The sequence below is a fragment of the Amia ocellicauda genome, chromosome 3, assembly GCF_036373705.1.
Source record: "Amia ocellicauda isolate fAmiCal2 chromosome 3, fAmiCal2.hap1, whole genome shotgun sequence".
Taxonomy (NCBI): domain Eukaryota; kingdom Metazoa; phylum Chordata; class Actinopteri; order Amiiformes; family Amiidae; genus Amia; species Amia ocellicauda.
The window spans coordinates 28,077,277-28,095,792 of record NC_089852.1 but is presented as its reverse complement, the minus strand read 5'-3'; the positions used below and the strand labels follow the sequence as shown (position 1 = coordinate 28,095,792).

The following is an 18,516-nucleotide window of genomic DNA, read 5'->3' as shown; positions in this document are numbered from 1 at the left end:
AACTGTGTATGATGTAATTTTTTTTTACTGAAAGCAGATAAATGTAAATGTACTTAATATATTTACTATCTTCAATATAAAACAGAAGTTAAGGGGAAAAGCCTGAAACATTGATATACATAATAATAATGTATTAATAATAATAATAATAATAATACAATTAAAATCGTAATAATTTCAAAGATAAAAATACAGTTTAGTTTTGTACATTTGTTTTTAAACTGAAAATCAACCATTTCAGTTTCAAAACCCCGTTCAACACAGAGCAAAGAAAGCACAGAAAATGGCTAATTAATTAAGCAATCAATTTTCTGGCAATATTTAAATTTTCCTTAGCGTTCAATAACAGTCTCTTGTGGTGGACAGGAAATTGAAAGGGTCTAGCGAGGCTCAAAGATCTTAATTGATGTGTGATAGTGTTTCAATGGTCTCTCTGCATAGGCCTTTGTTTCAGTACACAAATCAAAGTCTGTGCAGATAAAGACTGGGCCCATGTGCATGTGAAGATACTTTTCTCGCTGGGTTTTCAGTCCCGTCGAGATTGAAAACATCTCATAGCAGATACACGACCACGGACAGATCAATACAGCCACCAAAGCCAGATCATTTCCAATCAGGAAAAGATATAAATCTGACTATTTAATAATATTAAATTAATTAAAATAACTACAAAACAATTATCAGGATACCCCTGCAATGATGAAGTGAATATATTTTTTCATTATTTATTTTTTAATTACAAAAAGGAAAATGCCTTGAATTTTCAAATCAAATTTCAAGCAGTAATTTAATTGTTAAATAATAATAATACTAACACTACTACTAATAATATAAATTAGCAGTTCAGCTAATATATTATATATATATATAGAATATATATGAAATGTGTGTTATTTTATTAATGATGGTAAAATATTAAGGATATTGCTCAAGATAAAATACACATTCTATATTTTTACTGCTACTTTTAGGAACATTATGAAAGTAAAAAAATGAATATCTAAATATATATACATATATATAGAAAGAGATGGAGAGGGAGAGATGTACTGATGCCACAATTAAATATTTGTGTTTAGGATTATTATGATTACTGCTAACAATTTTGCAATGCGTAACGTGAGAAGACTCGACTGAAAACAACTGCTAGGCGTCGCTCGAGTTATAAAAGTAGATTTTTCATGAGTACGAATGGCTGCCCGTCGGAGCGCAGTTCGGTTCGAGAGCTGAGCAGGGCCGGTGGCAGGGCGCTGGGAGCTCAAACTGATCGGCAGTGATGAGAGACTCTGTAATGGTCTGCCTTCTCCCTTTACCTTCCTCGTTGTTTTTCGGGCGACCCTGTGTAACACACCGCCACGGCAGTGATCCCTGACAGCAAACCCTTAATCTCTGGGAACGATTAGAAGATTTTTATTGCAGGTTATTTGCATTTTATTTTATTAAACTAAACACAGTAAAAGCTTGTTCGTCTCCACCCCATTATACTGGGACATTAGGCCTCACAGAGCAGGAGCTAATTGATAGCAGTCAAACAAGACGGCTTTAGTTTCTTTACATTGTGTGTTATTCATACAGAGGACATTTGGAAACACTTCGAATGAAAGGGAAACTTATTAAACTTTTAATGGCAATATTAAAATATTAATTCATTATTATTAAGGTTAAATTAGGGATTCTGTTATATATAATCTTAAATCTAAGGTGCCCAACACATAAGTCAGGTATAACAGCTTAAATGTAAAAACTGACAGCAGAAAGGAAATAAAATCAAACAAAGGGAGAAAATATATGGGTAAACCACACATCTATATGTATATTAATACACTCATAGAATGAATTGAAATGCATGGAAAACAAGACAACTGTAACTGGTCTTGGTCCTGAAGATCTGATTTCACCACTGAAAATGGCCTCTCGGGCGCTACCTCAGCGTCGCCACTGGAGGGTGGGTGACACGGAGCCGAGCAGAGCCGACCGGCGGGGATCTGCCAGCGAGAGCAGCGCCTGGAGAGCTGGGGCAGCCGGGCGCTCACCCCGCCACGGCCCTGGGAAACAACAGGCTCCCGCTCAGCCGAGGAGTCCGCCCTCGCAAAACAAACACACTTCCCTTACCTCCTTAAAGACAGATCGCAAACTTGACCTGCCACTGAAACTCAGATAGCAGTGGCACTTTAACCCCTGCACCCCTCCTGCCACCCCCCTCCTCTTTCCCTTCGTAACCCTCAACCAAACTTCTTTTTCTTTAAAGTGGGGGGGGGGGTTCGGTAAGTGCAAGGGTAGAGGGGCGTGTGCATGTGTGTGTGTGTGTGTGTGTGCGTGTGGAGGGGGGGTATCTGTTGTCGTCCAGACGAGGCACAGCAAAACTGTGCACGGTCAGGTCACTCGCACAGCCTGGGTGAATCTCAGTTCACATTAACATACAGACGGAGCTGTACAATGGAGGGTCCATCTGTTCCTGTCAACTATTACAAATCTGGTGTCACCCACCTCACTGGAGACAACAAGCCACACCATTAAATTAAAAAACACAAGCATTCGGCGGCCCGCTCGCAAGCACGCAGGTTAGAGCACAGCGAGATAGAGACAGTCAATTTCCAAGTTAAATATGTGATAAGTGACGGAGGCTATCGCTAGGTGCACAGGAATTGAACCCTTGAACTATACTTACCCTCATGCTAGTCATTATCTTTACAGATCAGCTGTTACTATTCTTCACGGACAACTACGCCAACTATTTCTTTTCTTCTCCCCCCCCTTGTTTCTCCATCTCTCTCTCTCTCTCCCTCTCAAGAGAAAAATGTTTGCAAAAGGGTGGATGGGAAGAATGCATCACGGCGGCCAAGATGTGACCCACAGCCATCTAGCAGGAAAGGACAATGTTATGAGCACTGAGATATGAGCCGTATTCCTCTTTTGCAAATTCCTCTTTTGACAGGCGCGATTTACATGCTGAATTCTATCTTATAAATGTGTAATCATAAGTATATGCACAAACATACACACATACATGTAAATATACATATATGTATATCTTGATGGAAAAGATAGATATACTGATAAATAGATGCATAGGTAGATGAAGAGGCTGCCTCTTTCCAAGCCCTAAACCCAAACTCTGGCCACACTTCACTCTTCCTCGTGCACAATCCCAGTGTGTTTGCATTTGCCAACACTAATTTACTGCTCATTTAATCTCTCTCTTCCGCTATTTCCTTCTTTCCGTCATCTATAATTCTTTTTGTCGGCGGTTTCTTGTCGCTCCTGCTCTCCTAACGCCGCCACCGCCCGTCTCCGATTCTGCGGTTCTCTGCACCCTTGACCGTTTGGGCCGACAAAACACGAGGATAGCTTTAAGATAAAACGATGGCCGGTGCCGATTTCTGCAGTGCGCACAGCGAGGTGTCGGGTTGTTTTTTGTGTGTGTGTGTGTGTGTGGGGGTTGGGGTTCTTCTTTTGTGCCCTCTGTACATTTCACACAACGCGGATCTGGAATTCCTTGTTGTAGTGTGAACTTCACAGGAATTGATAAAAGAATCCTCATCCGGTGAACGAAATATGAACCCTGAACCACACTTACCCTTTTGGGTCATTACCTTTTTTGCAGGGGGTGACACACACACACACTCATTTTTTTATTTTCTCTGTACAAATTTCACCCCCTAAAACTCTCACTTAAGGTTCAGGATTGTAAAAGAACCAGACACAGGCCCGTTGACCCCCCAGCCCTTGTTTCGCACTCTGATACGAGTGGAGGGGGGTGGGTGGATGCGTGAGTCTGTGGAGGGGGGGGTTGTTTGGTTTGCTTTGAAATTGAACCTTGAACTAAATTCTCCCCCCGTCGTGTCGTCATTTTCATTAGGGAGGCCGGCAGCCTTCACGTTTTTCTTTCCCCATTCTTTTTCCTTTTTTCTTTTTTTTTTTGTTTCCCCCTGAAATTAAACACCCCTTAGTTAGGGTTAAAGAGAAGGGATCTGTCATTTCCTGAGGGTGGTGAACACAAAATGAACTCTGAACTCCATGTACCCTTTTGTGTGCAATTATCATAATGACTACATCTTTCCTTCACCTTTACAAAGCTCTAATTTTATTTGCGTTAAAAAAGAAAAGAAAAAGGAAGGCAAGGGAATATCTGGGTTCATCGCGCGGTGGCGTTGTTTGGAAACATTTTTCACTTTCGGTTACCAGGTTTCTTGAAAAATAATTCAGCCACAGCAAGGAAGCAGCTCCCTTCTCCCTGCCGCGGCTGTGCGTGCTGTCGGGGACCCTCGCCTGGCCCAGACGGGCTACTTCAGTTGCCGGTACCGGCGCCATTACGGGATCAGTGCTGAGTGCAGACGAAAACATGTCGACACTGCCTGAGAGGCTGGCGGGGTTCCTAATGAGGACAGTAATCGAGATCTTGGAAAATAACCACGTCCCCCCCCACCATGTAATGGTACAGGATTACAACTATCATCTATGAAGGGTCAAATCACGAGCAGTATATGGAGCATGAGAAATAGTAATAATGATGATAATATATACATACGCACAGACGCATACATACATAGTGGTGTAGTTGAGGGCATATGCAGGCATACACCATATGCCCACTTAATTTGAAGGGAACTTTGTGTACGTCCATGTCACTTTTCGTATACCCACGAAGAATCTGTATATACCCTCCTATAATTCCTATAATGAATTCTGTCGTCAGTCTGCCATTTCCCAGTCCACAAACCCCCCTCCCAAATTAGACTATACTCACGACTTCAGTCACCACTACAGCACTGCATACATACATACATACATAAGCATTTGAATGGGATTTCAGAAACACACAAGAGTGGCAGCTGCAATCCAAGTGTCTGTCTTCCTGTCGTTACTCCAAATAACAGCGACAACACCAACCATAAAGCCGAGCTGCTGGACGGGCATCAGTAATGATTTGCTCCGAATCGGAAGGGGCCTGAGAGGTCCTAGGCCACATATTCAACTGCCTGACCCAGCCTCTCCTCTTCCAGACACCTGCTATTACATAGAGTATCAATCCACTGGTTCCCACACTTGGGGGGTCACAGGGAGTTCATCAGGTGTGTGGGAACGCGGGCACCGGATCTGTCATTTGCCCACCTTTGTGTAATTTAATGCACGTCACATCAGCTCCGAAGCCCAATGGCACTCCAGAGGTACAAAAAAAAGTGCACAGATTTTCTCTCTCGTTTTTCTTCCTGTTTTTCAGTGCCGGTTGTGGTTCTAGGCCTGACTCATGCAGGAATGACATCATGAAGATGTCAAGACAAAGGCTTCTCAGCCAGCTGTGATGTAGGGGTGAAGGAGGGGGTGCAGTCATTGATTCCCGATCCATTGCTGCCAAAGTTTTCTGTGCGCTATCAGGGCATTTCTGTTCAACCTATCGCATGGTGTCATGGCAGAGCCCCACTTAAAATACAGCCTCACTTATATACACTCACCTAAAGGATTATTAGGAACACCATACTAATACTGTGTTTGACCCCCTTTCGCCTTCAGAACTGCCTTAATTCTACGTGGCATTGATTCAACAAGGTGCTGAAAGCATTCTTTAGAAATGTTGGCCCATATTGATAGGATAGCATCTTGCAGTTGATGGAGATTTGTGGGATGCACATCCAGGGCACGAAGCTCCCGTTCCACCACATCCCAAAGATGCTCTATTGGGTTGAGATCTGGTGACTGTGGGGGCCAGTTTAGTACAGTGAACTCATTGTCATGTTCAAGAAACCAATTTGAAATGATTCCACCTTTGTGACATGGTGCATTATCCTGCTGGAAGTAGCCATCAGAGGATGGGTACATGGTGGTCATAAAGGGATGGACATGGTCAGAAACAATGCTCAGGTAGGCCGTGGCATTTAAACGATGCCCAATTGGCACTAAGGGGCCTAAGGTGTGCCAAGAAAAGATCCCCCACACCATTACACCACCACCAGCAGCCTGCACAGTGGTAACAAGGCATGATGGATCCATGTTCTCATTCTGTTGACGCCAAATTCTGACTCTACCATCTGAATGTCTCAACAGAAATTGAGACTCATCAGACCAGGCAACATTTTTCCAGTCTTCAACTGTCCAATTTTGGTGAGCTTGTGCAAATTGTAGCCTCTTTTTCATATTTGTAGTGGAGATGAGTGGTACCCGGTGGGGTCTTCTGCTGTTGTAGCCCATCCGCCTCAAGGTTGTACGTGTTGTGGCTTCACAAATGCTTTGCTGCATACCTCGGTTGTAACGAGTGGTTATTTCAGTCAAAGTTGCTCTTCTATCAGCTTGAATCAGTCGGCCCATTGTCCTCTGACCTCTAGCATCAACAAGGCATTTTCGCCCACAGGACTGCCGCATACTGGATGTTTTTCCCTTTCCACACCATTCTTTGTAAACCCTAGAAATGGTTGTGTGTGAAAATCCCAGTAACTGAGCGGATTGTGAAATACTCAGACCGGCCCGTCTGGCACCAACAACCATGCCACGCTCAAAATTGCTTAAATCACCTTTCTTTCCCATTCAGACATTCAGTTTGGAGTTCAGGAGATTGTCTTGACCAGGACCACACCCCTAAATGCATTGAAGCAACTGCCATGTGATTGGTTGGTTAGATAATTGCATTAATGAGAAATTGAACAGGTGTTCCTAATAATCCTTTAGGTGAGTGTATATATAAATAAATAAATACATACACTAATGCAATGTTAATATTATCCACTTAAACTGCACATGCAACGACAGGGGGATCATGTAACCCAGGAACATGTTCCACAGCATTTGTATTGTCTCAGATACAGGTGTGTGTATTCATACTGGAACACAAACAGATCTCCCGGCACATCGCAGTCGATGCCAAGTCCTGCATCCGCCTGATGGGAACAAGAGCTGCCACGAGCCCATTTCCAGGCTGCTAGTAAGCCGTTGAAACTACCTACAGATGGATCAACTTTAACCACCACAAGCACAGTTCTGCCCTTCATCGTTACTGCACAGACTGCCCTGATGACTAACTGTGGAGGCCTACACAGCCACAAGTCTTTGTCCTGCTATTAGGAAATACTCTTGTATATAAACCAAGTTCTTCAAAGACCCACATGTGTTTTTTGTGTATTTTTTTGTCCGAGGCTGATTACAAGAAAGAGTCCATGGATGATGGACTTGGAGAGCCCTGCACAATGTCGGTCTTTTGTGTGTCATCTGGGTCAATAGTTAAAAGTTCCCCCCCTTTCTGCTGCTATTAAAGGGGCGTTTTCTTCATGAGGAGGGATAGGCAGGGGAAGGGCCCAGTGACCAGCCGTGGGCCGTCCAGCCCTTCTAGGTGTCCTGTCTGCTACCCCAGGACACCTGGGTTCAACCGCAGGCCAGACGGAGCCCCCCTGGGGACACACGAGCTCACCCCCAAAGAGCAGCGCACCGGCCAGGAGGGGTCGCCGGCTGTGACAGGCTGAGCAGTGTGGCACCAGATGGGAAGAGAGAATTAATACCTGCTTCACCCCTCATTCCACAAAGCCAGTAACATATTATTACTATGTAAACAAACAGGAAGGCAAGTTTGTTGTTAAAAAACCTAAATCGCATCAATGTTCTCCCTTTTCTTTCATGTCATTTTATATACATAGACTACATATGTACATAGGCAGAGCCAATCCTTAAAGTGCCAGTCAAAGCAGTCGGGCGCTTTAGTATTTATCACGAATCCCCCGGATGCCTTTGGTGTGCGACACACGCCGCTTTTTAAGGGGCTGCGTGCTTTTTGATTTGACTGGCTCTGTCAAGTGTAGCTAACCAATCATGCACTCCTGGCTTGGGGTGTATAGCAGGAAGAGCACTCGGTCTCTCTCTCTCCCTCCCTCCCTCCCTCTCTCTCGTTCGTCTACCAAGGCCGAGTCATCAGCAAAGTGTCTCTTCTAACCCTCTATTCCCCCCGCGTTTATAATTTTTTTTTTTTTTTACCGAAGGTGCCCATTCTATCATAAACTACGGCAAATTGACAGACAGTGAGGAACCTGACATACAGCTCGGGAGTGGGAAAAGCAGAAAGCCTGCAGCTTGCTCGTTTCCTCGGGCTTCGGCTTCTAAAAGAGGTTTTATTCCTTCGTTATTTTCGTGATTTTTTTCCCCCCCAGTGTACTTCCTCTAAACAACACAGGGGGATCATTAACCCTGAAAGCAATTCACATATATAAATACATATGCACATAAACTGCGCACATATAACTGGATTGACTGCAATGTATTTATTTATGTATTAAGTCATTGTACTAGTAGGAACTGAAATAGCACAGATGCTGATGACATAATTGACATCAATGTAAGTGATTATATATCCATGCAGGTCTGAGCTGTATGGTTCCTGCCCCAGCAGAGTGTCTGTAGGGGTCCTGGGAGGGGCAGACGGGCGAGGGCAGCTGGGATGGACAACACCTGGACCACAGGCATCTCATACAGGTGCAGGACAGCCGCTGACACACCTGATTTATGGCCCAGGACCCACGAAACAAGGATGAACTGCACAGCTCTCATAAAAAAAAACACAAAGAAAGAAAAAAAAAAAAAAAACGACTGCCCCACAGCTACAGTGTAGAATTTCAAGAAGATGCAAAAAAAAAAAAAACATAATCCTTATCCATCCGAGCACCAGCCTGGAGCCACACGGCTGCGGTCACAGCAGGGCTGGCAAACTGGCCTTCACACTCGTAGCGCAAATTAATACAACGAAAATTAAAAATGAACAAACCGCAAAAAGAAAAAAGGCAGCTGATGTTATTATGCTGTAGTTTTAGGGTTTTACCACCAAGACACCAGCACTTCCCCACTCACACACATTCACATAAACCCCCCCCCCCACAAACACACACATGCACACACTCCCCGCCCTCACATGCACAAAACACCCCCAACACAGACACACAGACGCACGCACGCACACACAGTCCCCCTTGGCATTGCGACTGTCTGTCAGCGGCGTGTCCGATAGCATCAGACTGAAGGGAGCCTCAGTAACAATAACAGCCAGGTACAGAGGATGTCACCCCGCCTCCCATTCGTTTCGTTAATGAACCAGGAGCCATTAGCAGGATAGAGAGCGTTATCAATGTGAATAATGAAGCCAATTGTCCTACGAGAGGTACTATAGCCAAACGACTGAGGAATGGCAGACTACAACTATCCCCCCTCCCTACACACACACCACCCCCCCGCCCACACTCATCTCACACTTCTCCTTCTGCTATCTCTCTCTAGATCTCTCCCTCGAACTTCTCTCTTATCTCTCCGTGTTGGCAAAGAACCCCAGCTCAAAGGAAGTATTCGAGTGAGGAGTCGCGTTGCAAAAATAAATGCAATGGTACGTTCAAGTTCACAGGTGCCAACCCACCATGACCCAGGTGAGAGGAAAAAAAAAAAAACAGAAAAGAAAAAAAGAATACATTCAATTTAAAAAAAATCCCTCCCGCTACACTGTTATCGCTGTCTTAGTACAAGTGAAAGAAGTGCTTTCATGCGTACACCCTGGGGATTACCACCTCTTAAGAGGCAGAGTGAGTCAAGTGCATAATGAGGCCGATACGGGAAGGGCTGCCATTGCAAAATCCCGCCCGATTAATCCAGGCGGAGGAGTCCGCAGGCTGGACTGCGCTCTTACCAAGGCGGGCCCACCCGACGTGATGAGAGTCAGTTGTCTGAGGAAGGATCCCTGACTAGAAACACTTGACCCAGTTTTCTTTTTCTTTTGGGTGTTTTTGAAGTTGTTGCTTTTGGGTTCTCTCTCATGCGTATTGTGCCTTTCACTAGCTGATCTCTGACTGACACACATACGGCAGCATAGAGTGGTTTTAAACCGTATAGTTGCAGCACCAGAAAGGGGGTGAAACCTGCAGCTCGTGGCTGTCTGAAACTAGTTTTTTTAGGTCTCCTTCACTTTTTATCTGTGCTGTTGGCAGAAAGGCATAGCTGAGTCGCACAGGTGTCTGATTCAGGAAGAGTGTATCTGTTTGTTAAAAAATAAATGGAGTGAAAATACAGTAGTCTTATGTATTATATAAACCCAAACAAACCACAACCAAAGTGCGGACACACACAGAAAAACAGTCAAACATACACACACTAAAATAAAAATATTGGTTTTCCACATCTCAAAACCCCTTGCTTACACAGACACACTTAAAACACACACACGGATGTGGGCAATCCTGATATTTTACATGGCGCTGGTCTGACATGCAGTCTGCATGCCGTCGTTATGATTTCAAAATGAATTACAGAATTAAATATGATGGACAGGCATGAATGACATTTGCTTTTCTTTGGATTACAGCCCTTCCCTAACCTAGTGCTCATGCAGCCCCGTATTCCTGCAGCAGGAGAAAGTCCGTTTTTGAAAATGTCATTAAACCTTCTTTGGCATTCAGTTCTGTCCTCACTCTTCATATTCTGCCATCAGTATTTCACTTTGCCGATCAAAAGCAATAAAGCAAAAAAAATTGATATCGAACCAACAGAAACCTGGGCTTTTGCTGCAGTTGCTCCAGAGACCCATGCCAGAAGGAGGGGATTTTCAGGGGTGACTGCAAGAGCAAAAGTCACCACCGGAGGCAGCAAATCTGCAGTTCGGTCACTACATATTAATTGAAATCTACCATTAGCATAATTAGATGCAAAACCATTTAAACTTTGATAAGCCAAGGGGTTCCGATACTATACATATTTTTACTTAATTTTATCATATTGAGTTTTATTTCTGAGGGACTGAATTAATGGAATTAATTGCATCTAACATGTATTGTAAGTGAAATCTGTTCCTCAAACGAGAAAAAATTAACCGAGCAAGAAATTGACAACACAATATATAAAGGAAACTGCATAGTGCTTATATCATAAACTGTCAAAATGATCACACTCTTGATATTTGTTTGGAGGGGATAAATTCTAATTAGTAGCATCCCTCTTCCCCGTACAGATATATATATTAAATACCAAAACAAAACCATTTTCTTTTTGAATGCTGAGTATTAGCACCACTCCTGTAATTTCCATTATAAATAAATACATAATTGAATAACTACGTGTACACAAGTATAGGAGAGAGACACGCTCAACTGAATGAAGCCATTGTTTTTACCATGCAGGAGAAAAGGCAGCTTGGCCCCGTTCTGCTCTTTTTCACGCCACTAGAGAGAGCTCTGTATCGCTTTTCCGCAGAAACACACTGCTTTACAAACCAAACTCGCCCCCCCTCAACCTTCCCCTCCCTAAATACCCTAAACCACCCACTTCCCCCACCACTGCCACCCCGCCTCCTCCCTCCCTCCCTCCCTCCCTCCACCTCTGCATTGTCTCGCAGGCAGCCCAGCCCAGCCAGTCGGCCGTGCACTTAGAACCCACCACGGAGCGCACTACTCCCATCTGTCACACAGGTGAAGCAGCCCACAGCCCAGCAGCAAGACGAATCACAGTGCCGGGCCATTCATAACACTGACAGATAGGTAAAAATTAAACGGGCATATCTGAGACGGAGATAAGTGAGCAGATGGATGTATATACGTGGAATTAACCTAAAATACCTGATAGATGGTTTTTTGCAGGTGGCAGGGTGGGAGGGGAGGTGCAGAGGAGGGTGTCGTAAAACGTACAGATGGACGAGATTGACAGACAGGGGAGGGTCGAATGGGACAGTATGTTTTTGGTTTCTGTCCATTTGTTTCTTTGTTTCAATCTTAACTCAATGTGTGTTTCGACACGTTTGCTGGAAATACTTTGTTTACAGACATATATATAAATTCTATAATTACGATCTCCAATAGTTTTGCTCATAGGGACCCAGGTACGCAGGGGATTCAGCGTACATTTGTGAAATCAGAGTGAAATCTCAAAACTCGAGAGTGAATGTGAAGTATTTTAAACTCAGATTAATATAATTATTTAAATGTAAAATATATCTGCAGTAAAAAAAAAAGTGTGGGGAAACTAATCATCTACCTTTTTGAAATAAATGGTTCAGGAAGATTTAAGATTGTGCTGGGTTTAAGTAACATGGGAAATTTGTTTTTTGTTGTTTCTTTTCTATGTTGGAAATATATTTTACAGCCTGTAAAAATAGCTTTGCTTGTTCCCATTGTAAGTCGTTGACTGGATAGCAGCTAACCCTAAATGTGTGGCGAGGCACGGATGATCAGTGGAACTGTCCTAGGAATGAGAAGTAGTGACACTGGCTGCCATCGTTGGCCAGGTCATGCCAGGTAGAAGATGCAACACAACTGAAATCCGATACCAGTGCGCTGTTGCCCCCTGGCTCTCCTGTTGTTGTTGTTGTTTTATTTAATTCTGTGCCATGGCAAGAGCGCCGCTGTAAATCACACCTTATTTCTCCATGGGTTTTCTCCGGGACCGGTATTTTAATAATAAAAGGAAGTGCGTGGGATTGCGTTGGTGCGCTGGGACCCTCAGAGCACGGCGCTTTATGTGCTCTCTGTAATCTGCTTTCGCTAACGGATAAGCACGAGAGTCGCTGGTAATTATTGATTTACAATTGCAGGGAGCTCGGCCAAGGAATTCAAGGAAGCTACTGATGGAGCCCTGGAAATGTGCAGACACATTTTAAAAAATTGCCATGAAACCCCCGGCCTAAAGAAGTAAAAGGGAAACGGGAGAGCTGGACAGAGGCCAGAGCCACATGAATATTTAATGGCAGCAGGTGTGCCTTCTCCGCTGGCTATCTGACAAGGAATGGCCCTACCGCAGTACAAGGCACAGATCTGGCATACATATCTCCGGTCATCCAGGCAACTGCTTTCTGCAAACACCCTGCCACCTCGACCGGTGCCCCCGACATGATAATCCCCCAGAAAGTGCCCACAGGGAAAAACACAAACAGGAGAGAGGAAAATCACAAAGGGATAGAACACTTTCCATTTTTAATTTCTCCTTCAACCCACCCCCCCCAACATCCATGACTCATGTCTATGTATTCGTTTTCTTCTGGGCTATTGTAACACACTGCACTTCACCGAACCTTCACCATGTACACTCTGTGTTTACTCACGTTGACCACCAAAAAGACAACAACAAAAAAAAGACACTACATCTGCAGTGACATGAGATTGCAGTCGCATCCCTTGCCACCTTCACCCTGAAACACAAGGAGCTGATGGGACCTGTCTCAGCGACACTTCACAAGCCGACTCAAGGCCACTCCTGCACTCACGCCCAGCATTGAGCAAAACTTAACTGACTGTCAAGTAACAGGAGCCAACCATCAATCTGGTCAAGAAAAAGTTCCAGCACAAGCTCCAGCACCAGGGCTTGGGTGTGGAGTTGCTGCACCTCACCTGCTGTCAGGGGGGCCAGGGGAGTTAAGGATAGTAAAGGTGGTACATACATTCAGTAGAACCGTCCTCCTGGTAGTCAGAAGCCACGGAGACATCATCCGAGTGCAGGGACGGGGCCAGGCTGGAGCTCTGGTTGTCATCGGAGCTGTCCTCCTGTATGGATTCGCCTGGAAACGAGAGAAGAGGAAGAGGACAAATCAAGAAATGTGGGAAGAATAAAGGGAGGGAGGAGAGGATTTGTGCAAAGAAGAAAAAAACAAAAAAATAAACGGGATCTCTTTATGCAGCCGGCTGGCGATGATGCCTGAAAACCGGCCGCTGTAGTAGAGACTGCACAACAACACCGGCCGAGATGGGCTGAAACCAGAATGGGCAAACGCTAAATATGAGGGAAACAGGCAGCGTAATTGTGCAGAGAGGGAGAGACTCAACCCCCTGCGCGGGCCCTGGCATTACTCCCTTCACCCTGCCCTGCCCGCTCCACCATCTCAGTTAATTAACAGGCACAGAAATCTATCAATATCTGATGCAAGACACATGCAGCATCTGGAGCCCAATGAAGGAAGGCGCTACCGTGACTATGGGCCACTGTTCCCATTCGCTTATGCTAGGTGGCACTATCAACTTCTCCTGTTTGCCTCTTCAATATTATATATATATATCATTATTTTTTCCAGACCCATTCAACAGTGCACCGAAGACACGCCAACGACTGCGACGCGAAATATTTAATATAGTAAAGATTTAAATTGGTACCAAAGGAACAATAAAAGTGACATTACACTGCTGTCAGTCAGGAATAATTACACACAGAGAAAAAGTGATGATCTACAAGACTCATATAAAACAAAAAGAAAAAAATGAAAAGACAATCAGCCTCATTTACGCAATTATTGATTAAAATTTCAGGTTACAGTGGTCCTTAATTTCCACTGTGGGCAAAGCAATAAAAATAAGATGAACACACAGAAAACCGTCAATGCCAGGAAACACAGGCTCGGTGTGGCCAGTGTCGCTGTAGCACAGAATATCCAGAACCAGAATCCAGAATCCAGAGTTATTTTTATTGTACATCAGGAAGTAGATTCAGATGAGCTGATCAGGGGTTGAGACAGAGATTAATTGAGTACACGACGGCCCTGCAAGACACCTGACAGAAGCAGGGGGTTGTCTACTAATGCTGTAATAATGTGAGGTCATACTACACTCCAGATACTCCGAAAGAACAAAGATGGCGCAAGGCAGAGGTCACCCACATGGAGGATACTCGAAGCAGGATCTGCTGACACCACCAGTGAAGAAAATACTTTTTTATTATTATTATTATTATGTATTTGTTAAAACATTTTCAACTGCACTGAATGAAATACTCCTGTCATGTGTGAGTAGTAGCAGTCAGTTCTGTCCAATAATAACTGTAAACACAGTAGTAAGTAAATAGAAAATTAGTTTGTAACATTTCTCAGAAAAACAACCATTATGTGGAAAATATATAATCCAGTACATGGAATAATTGTATATGTTCATGGATGTGTAGCTCAAGCATTTTTCAATTTTTAAATGAAATTCCACGTCACAGATCTTCCACAATGATGCTGGAGATGAATCCGAGTCACATGTCAAGGAGAGCGGTGCCGCCCGGACGGAGAAGGCCTCTTATTGCAAGCTGGGTGTGCTGTTTAAATCCACTGATATGCAGTCATACAGCAGTTGATGTACAATACCATTTCCTCGGCTGCCCTATTAAGTGAAATTTAATTACATTAACAAATTGATTAAAAATACTGCAACATCATAGCCTGTCTCATCTCAGAAGAGGAGGCCACGGCCTGCGAAGGAATGCCATGATAAAGTGCACACTCATTGAGATCCAAGTATACTCCTATGAGGCCATTATCTGATTCCTTTCATTATAGAAATTATTTTGTATGTATCACTTGATATGTTATAGCAGTTTGAAAATGGTTTGTGATTTTATTTTTAACAGATTGGAATACACTGAATTATATTACTTGTTTAATTATATAAACAAAATAATGTGTATGTTTCATCTCTCCTACATATCTATTATTTTTCGTTTCTCAGACAGAATGCATGACATTGTTTTCCCCCCCGCGGGCTCAGAAAGTCAGAGTTTCATTGCTGTTAAAAAACGAATACATTAAAAAACAAGTCTTCTGTTGTTTTCTGCATTCCAAGTGTTGTTATCTGTTCATCTGTGTATGGAGCCCCAAGTAATTTTGCAGAGACTGGAAAACCGTTTTGTTCAAGTACAAATATATAGCAAAACAGCGTTTGCCCGAAAAACTGAGAGACGTTTGTGAGAGAGCTGAGAGAAGCGACTGCACAGTACACATCTGTGAACTGGAGGGGGCAGTGTACACTGACTGGGAAGGAGCAGGTCTGAGTTGCCAGTATGTATCCTTATCACGAGGGAGGCAGGGAGGGGAAGCCGAACCTTATGAAACCGCCGGCCTGGAGAGAGTGGGGGAGGTCTGGGATTCTCCAGAGGTGCCGAAGTGTTGCAATGTATCCATTTTTGTTTTTATTATGTGTAATCTTGTTGGGGTTGTGTGTGGGTATGTGTGTTTGTGTGTGACGGGGGGAGTTCACCCAAACAATGAAAATTAAATCCACAGATAGAGACACAGAGAGAGAGAGAGACTGCAAAAATTACATTATTACAAGGTGTGATATTATTTTATAACTATTTATAATATCATTCCTACAAACAGTCATTACAGAGTGGCTTCTAAAAAGGCAACTCCACTAATCTGCCTGTGTAATAAAATCACTAATTATGAGTGATTAATTTCTGCCATGTGCTTAAATGTATGATCAGATGCTTTAATACCCTTTTTGTTTGTTTATTTATGCATACAATCACACAGCAATACACCATGTCGGCCTAACTCAAGCCCCTTTCAAAAATATTCATGTTTTTCCACCTGCATGTACAGAAATGTAATGGAGGAATAGAAAAATCTGTCAGGCCAGAAAAAGATAGATTTCCCACAAACATTAAGGTCCTACTTATATTTTATATTATTATTTTATCCAGAATCCACACAGGAATGTGTGTAAAGAGCTGGGCTAGGGTTTCATTTTTCCATCAAAGTGACTCTTTACAACTGAAAAAAGCAGCAGGTACTCCCAAAACCGACTTTAGTCTGGAGAAGAGAAAAAAAACATCATATGTGACCATTTAATTTCCACACTTGGGGGAATTCATTTCTCCGTTTTGTATTAAGGTTTTGGCAAGCATTACAAATACTGTACATGCGGCCTCATTATTCCTAAAGAGAGTAGTCAAATCTGTGATTTCCACACACTCGTTATTGCCTTAAATTGCTACTGTTTCATTCCACTTAAGCATACAGTAAACAGCATTAAAGTTGCAATTAAATAAATCTGTAGGGTCAACAAGACTGATCCCACAATAAGACCAGAGCCACCGAGAGCAGTTATTACCCAGCCTAATCTGAATGAGATCATTTATAAAGATGTCTGCTGGGACCGAGTATATGTTTTTAAAATAAACACAAGTTAATTTATATGTATAAAAATGACTTCCAAGTCATAAAACCTGTTGACTTTATGGATGCGTTTGAAAATTGTGGCAATGGGCACACAGAGTGCGATGAATGCCTTTTTATATCAGGCCTTACTGGCTCAGTTTTCTCAACTAGAAATTATTTACTGCGCGTATCCATGAACATGGCAGGATTATAAAAAATACATACAATAACAACAGCGCTGAAAAAGCCCCAGTACAACAAGCTCGTCTGAGCATCTCTCAGCTCGCTCGGCTCCTGCACTGCCGCTTCTCAAATGTTTATTTTCTCCGTTTTAAATTTTAAAAATAAACAAACTTTTTCACGGTGTCGTTATTCTGCTGCAGTTTTAAATTAAAGCAGAATAATGATCTTTCGGTTGAAAGGATGAGAGGCAGGCAGGGATGGGGGAGGAGAAATGGGGAGGGAGAGAGGATGCAGGGCAGGGAAAGAGAGAGGAGCAACGGGCAGCCCGGCTAGGGAGGAACAGCTGCATAAAATTATATAGCGCCTTTCCAACTGAGGACACTGCATAGCTCAGCACTCACATCAAAACAAACACTATCCCAAAAACATTCCCATTCCAAGTTAAACAAATATATATATATATATATATTCAGCTTTTTGTTTTTCTCTCTGTGGACAATTTGCATGCCTTAATTCTGTCTCTTGTATCTTTTTAAGTGTATTGCGATTCTTCACGCCAGCAACAATTCATGTTCTCTCATTTGCGATTGCTCCTCAGTGAGGTGGGGGAGGGCGCGCTCTCTGTCAGGTGTGAAGCGGATCCTCAGCGCTGCCCTGCCAGCTGCTCCCCCGCAAGGAGAGACCTCACCGAGGGGGGCAGACTGCGGATCAGTCAGCCGGGCGCGGTGGCCAGCAGCCCCATCCATCCAGCCTGCTTACTAAACCAACACCCTACAGCAGCACTGGGGGGCCGCCCTGTTGTCCACAGCGCCCAGAGCTTCCCTCGCTCTCACACTGTTGTTTCAGGAATGAGCTTTGTGCTTTTCAAAGGCAATGTCTTCAAGGGCACAAAAGCAATTGTGCCCCCCCCTCACAAAACACACACATGCCTGAACTACCTTCCCTAACACAGCAGAGGTGAGTCCAGGGTAACATTACTGCCAACCACACAAATGTGTTGTCTGAACTGTGTTTGTGCACCTACACATATTTCAGCCTCCACATTTAATGACAGGAAGCAACCAATAGGATTTGCCATAAAAAACTCTCTTTCTGATGCCTTCTGTGTGTTTGCATATGTGTATATTTGATTACAGCAGCCTGTCACAGTCTGTCTATTTGGAAACCCATTCCTCAGCTGTGACTCACTTCTCAGTCCCGCTACACTGCATCACAAGACACTGCAAGAACTGCACTGCCATGGCAACAAAAGCACATTGTACCTGTGCTAAAACACAGATGCACAACTTAAAACACACAGCAGCCCCATGGAGGCGAGCAAAATGCTGAGCTTTCCTTCCTGAGAGAAAGAAAGGCAGAGCTTCTTAACGTCACTTGGGCTAACTTTGAATGAAGAGCTTTCTTTGCAAAAAAAAAATCAAAAACAGAAACTGCATAGCTATAAATAGAAAACAAACCTACATGTGATAGCAAAGTTGCTCATGAATATT

At 43.5% G+C, this 18,516-nt stretch overlaps 1 protein-coding gene across 1 annotated transcript in view; it reads right to left on the bottom strand.

The window, feature by feature from the left end:
* skap1 (src kinase associated phosphoprotein 1) overlaps positions 1-18,516 on the bottom strand; it is a 139,080-nt gene that overhangs the window by 104,365 nt on the left and 16,199 nt on the right. Inside the window, exon 4 of the mRNA XM_066698817.1 lies at positions 13,376-13,492. Coding sequence (XP_066554914.1) covers positions 13,376-13,492 — 117 coding nt within the window. The remainder of the gene's footprint in view (positions 1-13,375; positions 13,493-18,516) is intronic.